The sequence below is a fragment of the Mus caroli genome, unplaced genomic scaffold (assembly GCF_900094665.2).
Source record: "Mus caroli unplaced genomic scaffold, CAROLI_EIJ_v1.1 scaffold_9517_1, whole genome shotgun sequence".
Classification (NCBI taxonomy): Eukaryota; Metazoa; Chordata; class Mammalia; order Rodentia; family Muridae; genus Mus; species Mus caroli.
In genome coordinates this window covers 41,482-53,323 of record NW_018390380.1, presented here as the reverse complement: position 1 = coordinate 53,323, position 11,842 = coordinate 41,482, and the positions used below count along the sequence as shown (strand labels likewise).

The following is an 11,842-nucleotide window of genomic DNA, read 5'->3' as shown; positions in this document are numbered from 1 at the left end:
TCTTGCATAAACCAGCAGGGACTGCACAGTGGCAATCTGGTGTCATAACGCTGAGACAAGCCAGGAGTAATGTCCTCAAGAACCACAGGCATGGCCCATCCTGTGTACTTTCCCACTGGTAGTAGGGTCCCCACCATCCCTCTCCCAGGGCATCATACGGGCTCCCAGCACTCATAAAATCATATCTACCTGCATAGCTGTGCTGTAGCCAGGTCAAGCAATGCTGCCACAGCTCTAGCCATGATTCCTACCCTAAGACACACAGACCAGGATGGTCCCATGAGAACTATGCTCAGTACAAGGCATACCATGTTCTGTTTAGCTCCTGAGGTGAGGTAGCCCAAACCCCAGTCAACACTCTCAGAGAAAGAATTGCGTGGAGAACAGCTGTGTCAATTGCTCAATCCCTAAGAGAGCAGAGCTCTACCATGCTGTGCAGTCAAGGAGTAAGACACCATTCTCATAGTGCCACAGCCAAGAAGTCACAGGCAGCTCTCCCGACTTCCACAGGTAGTGAATTGAAGGAGGGCATCACCTCCACATCCATGCCAGCAGATTGCCTCTAAGCACAGCCATAGAGTATTTCCCTAGTTATCAATGTGGGATGACTCAGCTCACTGTAGGCAGTGCTACTGCCAGGCTGGTAGTCCTGGGTGGTATAAGAAAGCTAACTGAGCAGGCCATGGAGAGGGAACCATAAAGAATGACAAACCCTCCATGGCCTCTGCTTAAGTTTCTGCCTTAGCCTTCTCTGATGGACTATAACTTCTGAGTCCTTTCTTCCAAGTTACTTTTTTGGCCATAGCCTTTTAACACGGCAACAGAAAGCCCACTAACACACAAACTTGTAGCCAACGTGTATTATGTGGTAATTGTTAGTTCTCAAGATTCTCCAAATATCCAGAAGCGAGATCAAGCTGGATTATGGGATTTCTGACAGAGAAAAGTCATCATTCCTCAGAAACTTGTGAAACCAGTTCCTATCAGCCAAAAGATAACTTTATCCTTGTTTTTCCTCCCGAAAGATAACTTTATCCTTGTTTTTCCTCCTGTCATAATGTTACAATGTACTCTCTTCATTTACTAGATACATTCTAGAACAAATAAACACAGATTGTCAAACTCAGATACACTCAATAGATACTGGCTTTCATCCTTGTCAGAATTCTGCTAAATGTTTTAACTTACTATAATACATGGAGACTTCCAAATCCTGACAAGGAACCCCTGCCCTCCACGATCTCTGAGTGACATGGGCACAGTGACAAGACTGCCTAGATTTGGTAGGATAACCACTGAGAATCACTGCTCCATTGCCATGCCTGATGCCAGGGCTTGGCCTACACTGTGGAGAAACAGAGGATACCCAGGGAGTTAAATGTCTCATATTGCCTACAAGTGAGTCACTTCTCCCATGCCCCTCCCCCACAGGAAAAAGCCTCTCATCTTCTGGGCCTGATGGCCAGACTACCTCTGCCAGAGTCAAGATGGAATTGTCCACTGCAGGTCCCACCAGATGGATGACTCTACTGTCTCCAAGGGAAACAACTGAGCTGACAAGGTAACCAGAGCTGTGGCTCTTAGGGGCCTAGACTTGTCTCACCCACCAGAGAACGTTCTTACCCTCCTCCAAGGTCATTACTTCCTTAACATCACCCCTCATAAATAACGTTAACTTGTCTTTTTTTTTTTTTTGTCTTATGCTACAGACCTTGACCTGGGCCTCCAAACTCTTTAATGTCACACAACCTGGCTTTAAAAAAGATTGCTAGCTATGTGTACCCCCTGGAATTAACTCACAATTGCCACTTACAGCTTCTCCAGTGACCCTATCAAGAAATCTTTCTTCACCTTTCACCAGCTGCCCTGACTCTGGTGTTACCCTAACCCCACACATTTTTCTCTCATTCTTAACTATAGATTTAAGGTGTTTCTCATACTAAACTATATAATCCATTATCATATTCACATGGTCACACTTTCAAGTTTTCTTTAATTTGTCTTTAAATATAAAGTTAAAATGTTTCTCCTTATGATATATATGTATATATATATCTCATCTCTGGATAGAAGGAAAAAATCCCTTCTTGCTCCTCCTGCTCCAAAAAAGGGTTTTGTCTTCCCTAAACTCATCATAAAGAGTGTTCATGCTGTTAACANATTTATCTCTTTTGTAAACTTATAAGCTCCAGGAAACACATTCAGATCTACTTCTCATGGATCACAGAGACTTCATCTAGATAAGTACACCTGCTGCTCAATAGCCTGCGTTTCTACTTCTTACCTATTCCAGAGGGTGGGATTCCTCTCCTGTTCCCTGGGATTGGGACTCCTCTCACCACAATCACCAAGACCTAAGGGTGGCAAATGTACACCCAAGAATGCTTTTTTTTCTCCCAGAAGTACTTAACTTTATTCTCTACCTTGAATATACATAAGTGTTTCAGCATCTTGCTAAGTTCAGGCCTTTACTCATTATCTACATCTAGAGAAGCAACCCACAGATGGTGTGTCAGCGCCTGCTCTCACAGACACAGATGCTTCTACTGGACCTGCTCCTTCCTACCCACAGATGGTACCACAGATCCTGGACAGTGAGGAAACAACCAACTCTCTTAAGACTGGACTGACACCCCATCCCCATTTTCTTAGGTTTCCCAGACATGTTGCCCCAAAGTCAGAGGGAAGCAGCTAAAAATTACAACGACACTATTCCTACTTCACCATCACCTCTTTCTAGTTTCTCCTTTTTAAAATTAAACCAAAAATGGGGGAATATTAGCATTCCTTCTGTGCTCCATCCAACAGTTACCTGGCAAAAGCCAGCTAGGCCTGGCTTGCTGTGAAAGAGGGTGTTTAGCCCCTCCTCGATCTCTCTGCCCCCTCCTGTCTCTTTTCTCTCCCTAACCCCATTTTCCCTCTCCCATTCCTCTTCTTCCCCCTCTCTCCGTATTCTGGTTGGCCTCTCCTCTCCCCTTTCTCCCTTTCTCCCTTTCTCCCTCTCCATCTTTCTCTGTCTCTATTCCCTTCTCAACTTCTATTCCCATGTCCTAAATAAACTCTATTTCACACTATACCCATCGTGTTTCTGGTACCTCAAGGAAAGGGATGCCTCAGCCTGGGACTGCCTGCCAATTCACCCCTCCCACCTCACTATACTTTGCTCTACAAAACATATCCTGGTCTTTTTAAGGACACAACACAGTCTAATTCTTTCTCTGTCTGCTTCGGACTCTTCTAGATACCTGTGGCCTTTCTGTCATATCTACAATAAAAAACCGTTATCATGTCATTGAGCAGTAATGTCGACAGTTTCTTTCCTGTACCCCAACAAATATCATAAAAATCCCAAAGCATTTCCAACAACATCAGGAACAAGACAAGTATATCCACACTTTCTACTCTCATTCAATATGGTATTGTTTTAGCTAGAACAATAAAACACGGGAAGCAAACAAAAGAGATGCCAATAGGAAAGAGAAGCCAGAGTTTCCTCATTTGCAGACACTATGACCCTGTTCTTAGAGACCCCAAGATAAACTTCCAGCAAATTAACAGGCTACAAAGTTAACAGGGAAAAAAAAATCAGTGCTCTTCCATAAGGCACTAAACAAAGTGAAGAAGGATCAGGGAAGCTGTTCCATTCACAGCAGCCTGGAACATCGCCCTGAAGGCGCCTGGTGCAGATGGTACACACATATGATCCCAGCAGGTAGAGGTTGGCAGATCTCAGAGTTCAAGGCCAGCCTGGTCTACAGAGCAAGTTTCCTCCAACACTCTTACACAGTGACACCCTGTTTCAAACCAATCAACCAACCAACCAACCAACCAACCAACCAAACAAAAAAAAAGAAAACCAAACCAAACCAAAAAAACAAAACACCACCACCAACAAACAAACCCTGGTGTAAAGGGTTGGTTGGAGTGATGGTTCAGCATTTCCAAGCAATTAATGCTCTTGCAGCGGACCCTAGTTGGGTCATCAAAGCCTATACATCTTACAGCATCTGGCCTCTGCCAGCCAGCAGCAACCATAAACTGACATAGGCACACACATATATAAAATAAAAAATAGATCTTAAAAAATAATTCCTAGCATCAAACTGGACCTTGTATGAGAGCAATCTCTATGATGAAAACTTTGAAACACTGACAGGCCCTGCACAGATGGCTTAGAGGACCTGAGCTCAGTGCCCACAGGCCTAGTGCCCACAGCTTACAGTCATCTGCAACTACAGTTTTTAAGGGAGCTGACACCCTCTTGTGACCTCCACAGGCAGCAGACACACATGGATTACACATATATATGTGCACAGAAAACACTCATACATAGAAAACAATTAAATCTAAAAATAAAAAAAAAATAAGAAGAGGGAAAATCAGGTGTGGTGGTGCAAACCTTTGACCCAAGCACATGGGAAGCCAACGTAGGTGGATCTATATGGGGACTTCCAGGACAGCCATGCCTGTACAGGGAGATTCTGTCTCATCACCAATAAGAAAAACATGAAATCAGAATTCATATGAGGGTAACATTTGCAACTCATTGGCCAGACTCACCTCGTGAATATCCCAGGTAGAGATCCTGTTCATGGAAGTCGCCGTACAGACAACAGACCTGCCTTGTCCATTTCTTGTTAAGCCATGCTCTGAGATATAACATGCCTGAATTCCTGCAAGGAAACCCCAAGAATATGTGGACAGTTGAGCGGTGACTCAAAGTGAAGTAGGTATGGTTCCCTTCCCTCTGCCATGGATAAAAGCTGTGGAAAGGATGAAGTGAGAGGCAACCAAGCACACTGCAGGCTGGGTATTCGTTCAGGTGCATTTACTCTTTAGACTGTTTCTATAGATATAAAGTAGGTACTGGGTGCTAGGGCTGTAACTCCTGGGCAGAGTGCTCTGTTCTGTTCCTAGAGGCCTATGAACCACAAACCAGTACTCATTTGGAGGCAGAAAGATCCAAAGTTCAAGGTCATTGGTGTTTGTTATGTGAAGCGTTGGAGGTCAGCCTGTGGTACATGAGATCCTGTCTTTAGAAAGAAAGAAAGAAAGAAAGAAAGAAAGAAAGAAAGAAAGGAAGAAAGGAAGAAAGAAAGAAAGAAAGAAAGGAAGGAAGGAAGGAAGGAAGGAAGGAAGGAAGAAAGAAAGNAAAGAAAGAAAGAAAGAAAGGAAGGAAGGAAGGAAGGAAGGAAGGAAGGAAGAAAGAAAGAAAGAAAGAAAGAAAGAAAGAAAGAAAGAAAAAAATGAATAAAGAAAAGAGAAGAAAAGAAAGGGAAAGAAAAGAAATAGCCAGGTGTAAAGATGTACCAGTCCCAGTGAGGGCAAGTGGCAGACATTGAGTTTGAGGCCAGCCTAATCTACAGATCAAATTTCATGCTAGCCTTAACTATATTGTGAGGCCTTATTTCAAAACAAACAGAAAAGATAAGATTCTTCCCACTAAGAGAACAAAACTGACAAAGTTGTCATCTGCTACACACACACTATGCCAGTTACACACATCACATGCACATAGACTACAGTAACTGTAAAAAAGTAAAAAGTATCTCTATATCAGAAAACTGTTCCGAGTAAGGCTTTGAAAAAAGATAAATACCAAAGTCTATTTGGTAATTTCCCCAGTTATTTTTCTCTGTACTCTGGGAAGGGTATGAAGCCTTCAGGGAAAGGGAACGATAGGGCTGGTTTTACAATGTTGAGCAACCACTCAGCAGATCACAGGTTGGCTCCATGGCTGTGCTAGCACAGCAGGCCCATCCTGTTAAACTACAATCCCCTCCCTCTTATTAAATGAGAATGTAGGTCTGCACAGAATGAGAAAAACCAAGTGGGGGTCTCTTCTAGGCTACCCAAGCCCATACCATACTCTGCAGGAATTTCCTTGTAAATGAAATCTTCTGGCTTTGCCCGGGACTTGGCGTGTTCTTGCCATGTTCGGTAAATGAAGAACTCCTTCCATGTCTCTTTACCCAGGAGCTGTGGGGTGACCATGCTACAGTAGAACCATCTCTTTTGACACAACTTCCTGCAATGCACAGTTGCAATCCCATCAGGCTGACCCTGATCACCTCACCTTAGAGCCATGGTTACAGCGTGAAACTTTTATTCATTAAGCATCCTCACGAGGCAGAGGTCCAGGTTCAGAATCAGAAGGCCGCTTCTTCCCTCTCAGCCCCATCTTGTCCCCTCTTCCCATCCCACCCTGCCCGCTCCTTACCTCCATAGGACATCACTGCTTGCAAGTTTATTCCAGTTCTATAGGAGAGAAGAGAATACTTAAACCAACAATCGTCTCCCTCTCCTGCTCCCAATTTGTTCTGGGCTGGACGTACACAGGTTAATGAAACAGTCCTAGCTCTCCAGGCCCAGGCAGCCTGGAGAGACCTACCCCAGCAAACACAATCCAGGACACAATGAGAAGACCAAACCTAAGGATAATAGGTATAGAAGAGAGTGAAGATTCCCAAGTTAAAGGGCCAGTAAATATATTTAACAAAAGTATGGAAGAAAACTTCCCTAACCTAAAGAAAGAGATGCCCATGAACATACAAGCAGCATACAGAACTCCAAATAGACTGGACCAGAAAAGAAATTCCTCTCGTCACATAATAATCAAAACACCAGATGCACTAAACAAAGAATTTTAAAAGCAGTAAGGGAAAAAGGTCAAGTAACATAAAATGGCAGGCCTATCAGAATTACACCAGCTTTCTCACCAGAGACTATGAAAGCTAGAAAATCCTGGGCAGATGTCATACAGACCCTAAGAGAACACAAATGCCAGCCAAACTCTCAATTACCATAGATGGAGAAACCAAGATATTCCATGACAAAACCAAATTCACACAATACCTTTCCACAAATCCAGGCCTACAAAGGATAATAGATGGAAAATACCAACACAAGGAGTGCAACTACACCCTAGAAGAAGCAAGAAAGCATTCTTTCAACAAACCCACACACCACATAATTCCCAGCAAAAATAACATGAAGTAACAATTACTTTTCCTTAATATCTCTTAATATGAAAATTAATGTTACCAACATATCCTAATCAATTGAAATTCAAAAGTAAGAGGAATTAGAAAACTTGTTGACTGCCATCCAATGGTCTCTCTAATTTGGTAATTGGAGAAATAGGTCCAATATTGTACAATCCATATACACTGTCTACTTGTTTGTACGTGACAGTGTCATGCTGGGTACCACATAATGGTCTTGAAATCATGCTTCTCCTATCTCAGCCTATTAATAGGATTGTTTATTTGATGTTTTTACATTATACTATGGTTTTCAGAACATCTTACACATTTCAAAATTATTTATACAGACAAAAGAAATATAGACAATTAATTTGGGAGGTGGCTTGTGAGAAAACAACAAAGAGTGAGACTGAATACTTTGCTTGATATTTATAATTATTGTATCAATTTTGAAGAAGAAAACTTTATAAATTACTCTTTTTCTGAGATGAATGCTTTTCAAAATCATCACAGCCAATGAACCAGAATCTTACCCTCACCTAATGACTGTGCCACCCACCAAGCAGAACCATTGTTCATTGAAAAAGTTGGTGAATGACTTCATGGATAGACCATCTTAATACACACATCATTTCTTAAATGAATGTAACCTGTTCCCTGCGAGCTGAGAATGAAGACAATCACTCAAGTCAAATAGCTTTGACCATAGCAGGAAATCTGTATCCAAAAATTGTGCCTAAAATTCATTCCTTGGCACAGCAGAACTGTCAACTCTTAGCTTATCTACCATGGAGGTAAAATCCTTTGGTGATGTGAGGGACACTGAAGTACAGCCTTATTACAATGAACTCCAATGTCTAAAAATTCTTATTTTGGGTTTGCACCACATTAAGAGCCAAGATTTTAAGCTCTACTAAAAACAAAACAAACAAAAAGACTTTATTTTTGTTCATTAAAAAAAAATAATAGTGAGCCGGGCGTGGTGGCACATGTCTTTAATCCCAGCACTCGGGAGGCAGAGGCAGGCAGATTTCTGAGTTCCAGACCAGCCTGGTGTATAAAGTGAGTGCCAGGACAGCCAGGGCGATATAGAGAAACCCTGTCTCGAAAAACAAAAACAAAACAAAACAAAAAACTAATAGTGATATATTATTTTAAAATATCATACAGTTAATATGTTTGGAGTTATTTAAAATTTACATTGGGAAAAACGTATATATGTTCAGTATTGTTGTAGACAAGCATCTACTTAAGTCTGTTCAATTGATTGTTGTTTTATATCAAACAACTTTTATAATACTCATTTATATTGTTACAATATTTTATAAAATTTAAAGAATATGATAAAATAAAAAAGAGAAAGGTATGGCAGGTATTGAAGGGAGGAGGACTCTGGGAGGAGTTGGGGTACAAAAGGGAAGAAGAATGTGATGTAAGTCTATTTACTAAATATATGATTTTAAATGTTAACAAATTCAGATAAATTGAAGTTATGTATCTTTTCTCATCATAATGCAATAAACTTAAATCAATAAAAAAATAAAAATAAAAAAAGAAAAGTAGCTGAGTCCTGGAGATGCTAATGTGTCAGAGCTGAGTAGACAGGTTTGAATAAGGTAGGTTTAAAGAGGGAAAGAAGGAAGGAAGGAAGGAAGGAAGGAAGGAAGGAAGGAAGGAAGGAAGGGAGGGATGGAGAAAGGGAGGAGGGAAGGAAAGAAGCCAGGCTGTGTGAGTGTGATGCTGTGGTAGCCAAGACTCCAAGACTGAGTGGGAAAGGTCAAAGGGCCTCATGTAGGGTGTACAGAATGGAGGAGTTCAGCCAAGGAGCTTTTACCTTGTTCACTTGGGCAGCCTGTAGCAAACTGTAGGCATCCAGATAGGAGAAGATTTCCATCATCAGAAAACTAGGTAAATGGGTCTCCATCTTATGTGGCCTAAGTCCACACTGACTCTCTTTTTTCCTCCCCAGCTTGCTCTGATTTTAAAGACTTGGCCAAAGATTTAGCAGGATTGCCAACCACAGGTCATCAGGCTTTGGTTGGAGCAAGCTGCAGCTGTGTAGACTCTCAGCCTGATTCCCCACTCCCACTTAGTGGTGCCAGATGCACTCAGCTGAGAGCGCTCACACCTTAACTCACTCCAGTGATTTTCATTGCATAGATGAGCTCAACAACCCCTTCCTGGCACTCTGGAGACCAAAAGCACATGATCTGGGGAAGCCCTGATTGATGATGTACTTGTCAGAACTTTCTAGAAAATACTGAGTAACACACTAAGTTTCAACAGGTTCAATTGCTTATGTGAAGTCCGTTAGGTTTCTCCAAATTCCTGGTGTAGGGGCTCTGGTTTCCATGTTCATGTCTACCTTGAGAACTGAGTTACATCAGCAGGGCCCACCTCTCTGTGCCTGCACAGCCTCTGAGATCATGTGCTTGTGTACTTATCGTTCTAGTAGGAAGAGACAATCAGAGACGACACCTGACGTTTGCTGCTGGTCTCTGGGCACACACACACATATGTGATCATACATATACCCACTTTTACAAGTACTGCACATGAACTGCAGGCCAGTCTAGGCTAAAGAGAGAAAAGTAAAAGTTTTTCGAGACAGGGTTTTTCTGTATAGCCCTGGCTGTCCAGGAACCCACTTTGTAGACCAGGCTGGCCTCGAACTCAGAAATCCACCTGCCTCTGCTGGGATTAAAGGCGTGCGCCACCACGCCCAGCTGGTAAAAGTTGTTTTAAAAAGAGAAAAGTAAAAGTGTCATGCTGATTTCACTCATGCTGTTTATATTCCTAAGTAGAAATCAGAATGTATGTTCATTCTAAAGTTACCTTCTCCTGTGCATCCCCAGGTAGAGCTTAGGTCCTGGACCCTTGAAACTGTGATCCTTTGTCCTTTAAGACAACTCAAGGAACCCAGCACTATGATAGAGTGCACACACACATACACCATGGGACATATGTATGCATGCATACTTACACACACACACACACACACACACACCATGGACATATGCATGCATGCATACTTATACACATACACACACACACACACACACACACCATGGACATATGCATGCATGCATACTTACACACACAACACACACACATACACCATGGACATATGCATGCATACATACTTACACACACACACACACCATGGATATATGCATGCATACATACTTACACACACACACACACACACAATGTGTGTATATATATGTGTATATATGTGTACAGCCCCTGAAAGGAGCCAGAGGCCTCCTTGTGCGAAATTGCTCAGTTTTCTTCTTCTTTTTTTCTTTCCTTTATTTGATTTTGAGACAAGGTCTTACTATCTACCCTGACTGACTAGCCTGGATTTTGATATATAATCCCGGCCTCAAACTTAGAGATCTGTCTGCTTCTGATTCCCAAGTGATGGGATGAAAGATATGTGCCACAATGCCTGGCTTTGACCTTTCTGTTTGCTGAGCCAGAGGATGGCCCTGGCTTCATTCTCTGAGTGACTGATTTAGATGTTCCAATGCAGAGCTGTTGTAACTCCTCATAACAGACATGAGGCTTTGTTACCCCAGACACCTAAACAATGGGTATTTTCCATTCATGATGCAGATCTGATTAGTTTTACAATGTGTAATTGTTTAAGGGGTGTGTGGGTGTGTGGGTGTGTGTGATTGAATGAGAGAAGATATCCTATGATCCAGCCTGGCCTGGAATTCACAGTGGAGTTTAGGCTGACCTCAAACATGAAATTTCTTGCCTGCAGAAGCCAGGAGAGGGCATTTGACCTCCTGGTACTGAGGTTGCAGACAGTTGTGAGCCCCCATGTCGGTACTGAAAATCAAACCCAGGTCCTCTGGAAAAGCAGGCAGTACACAGAGCCATCCCTCCAGCCCCTAAACAGATCCTTCTTGTTGTTGTATTTAAGCCAGTATTTCAATAATGGCCATCTGGGAAAGGGACCATCATGTGACCAGTGGAGAGATGAGCTGAAGAACATTTTCTGAGGCTCTGATATTCACAGCACAGTGTGATGAAGATGGTTGTTGCAGTAGCTTCCTGAAGTCCATCAACAAGTGAGTGTACATGAGATTGGGTAGGCGGGAAAAACACTCTCTGTCCCAGGTTTAGACATTGCTTATCTAACATTGTCAGGGCCCTGTTCTCTGCAGAGGCACTAGAAGACAATCCACCCCTTGTCTCTGCCAGTTGCCAGCAGCTGCGCTGGCATCCCTGGACTTGAGAAACATCACTCCATTCTCTGTCCCTGCCGCCAGTGATGATTTCATCCTGGTATACATCCTTCTCTGCTTTGTTGTATCTTACTAAATAGCTCTGGTGATTGAGGCTCACTATGTAGACAAGGCTGGACATGAACTCCCAGGGATCCACCTGCCTCTCCCTGTTGCTGAGTTGCTGGGATTAACGGTGCGTACTATCATGGTGAAATGACTTTTGTTTTGTTTTTTGTTTTGAAACAGGGTTTCTCTGTGTAGCTCTGGCTGACCTGGAACTTACTCTGTAGGCCAGGCTGAACTCGAACTCAGATCTGCTTGCTTCTGCCTTCCCAGTGCTGGGATTAAAGGCAAACACCACCACCATCAGCTGGCTGGGATGTCTTTCTTTTTAGTTCACCTGTAAATGCACACAGAGCACATCTGGGTATTTGATATGGATATCCCAGTCACAACTTTGATTTTTTTTTTTATTATGCGAATGAAAGTGTGTGTTTGTGAACTTGAGCACAGGTACCCACAAAGATTGGTGTCAGATTTTCCTGGTGCTAGAGTTGCAGGCAGTTGTGAGCTGCCCAGGGAGGTACTGGGAACAGAACCTGAGTCTTCTGTAGA

The 11,842-nt window shown here is 42.7% G+C and overlaps 1 protein-coding gene across 1 annotated transcript in view; it reads right to left on the bottom strand.

Moving 5' to 3' along the window:
• LOC110288618 (F-box/WD repeat-containing protein 15-like) overlaps positions 1-8,934 on the bottom strand; it is a 19,279-nt gene extending 10,345 nt beyond the window's left edge. The window contains exons 1-4 of the mRNA XM_021154914.1: positions 8,821-8,934; positions 6,221-6,258; positions 5,865-6,028; positions 4,561-4,673 (exon numbers count right to left, since the gene is read on the bottom strand). Coding sequence (XP_021010573.1) covers positions 4,561-4,673; positions 5,865-6,028; positions 6,221-6,258; positions 8,821-8,910 — 405 coding nt within the window. The 5' untranslated portion in view covers positions 8,911-8,934. The remainder of the gene's footprint in view (positions 1-4,560; positions 4,674-5,864; positions 6,029-6,220; positions 6,259-8,820) is intronic.
• Between the last annotated feature and the right edge of the window lie 2,908 nt (positions 8,935-11,842).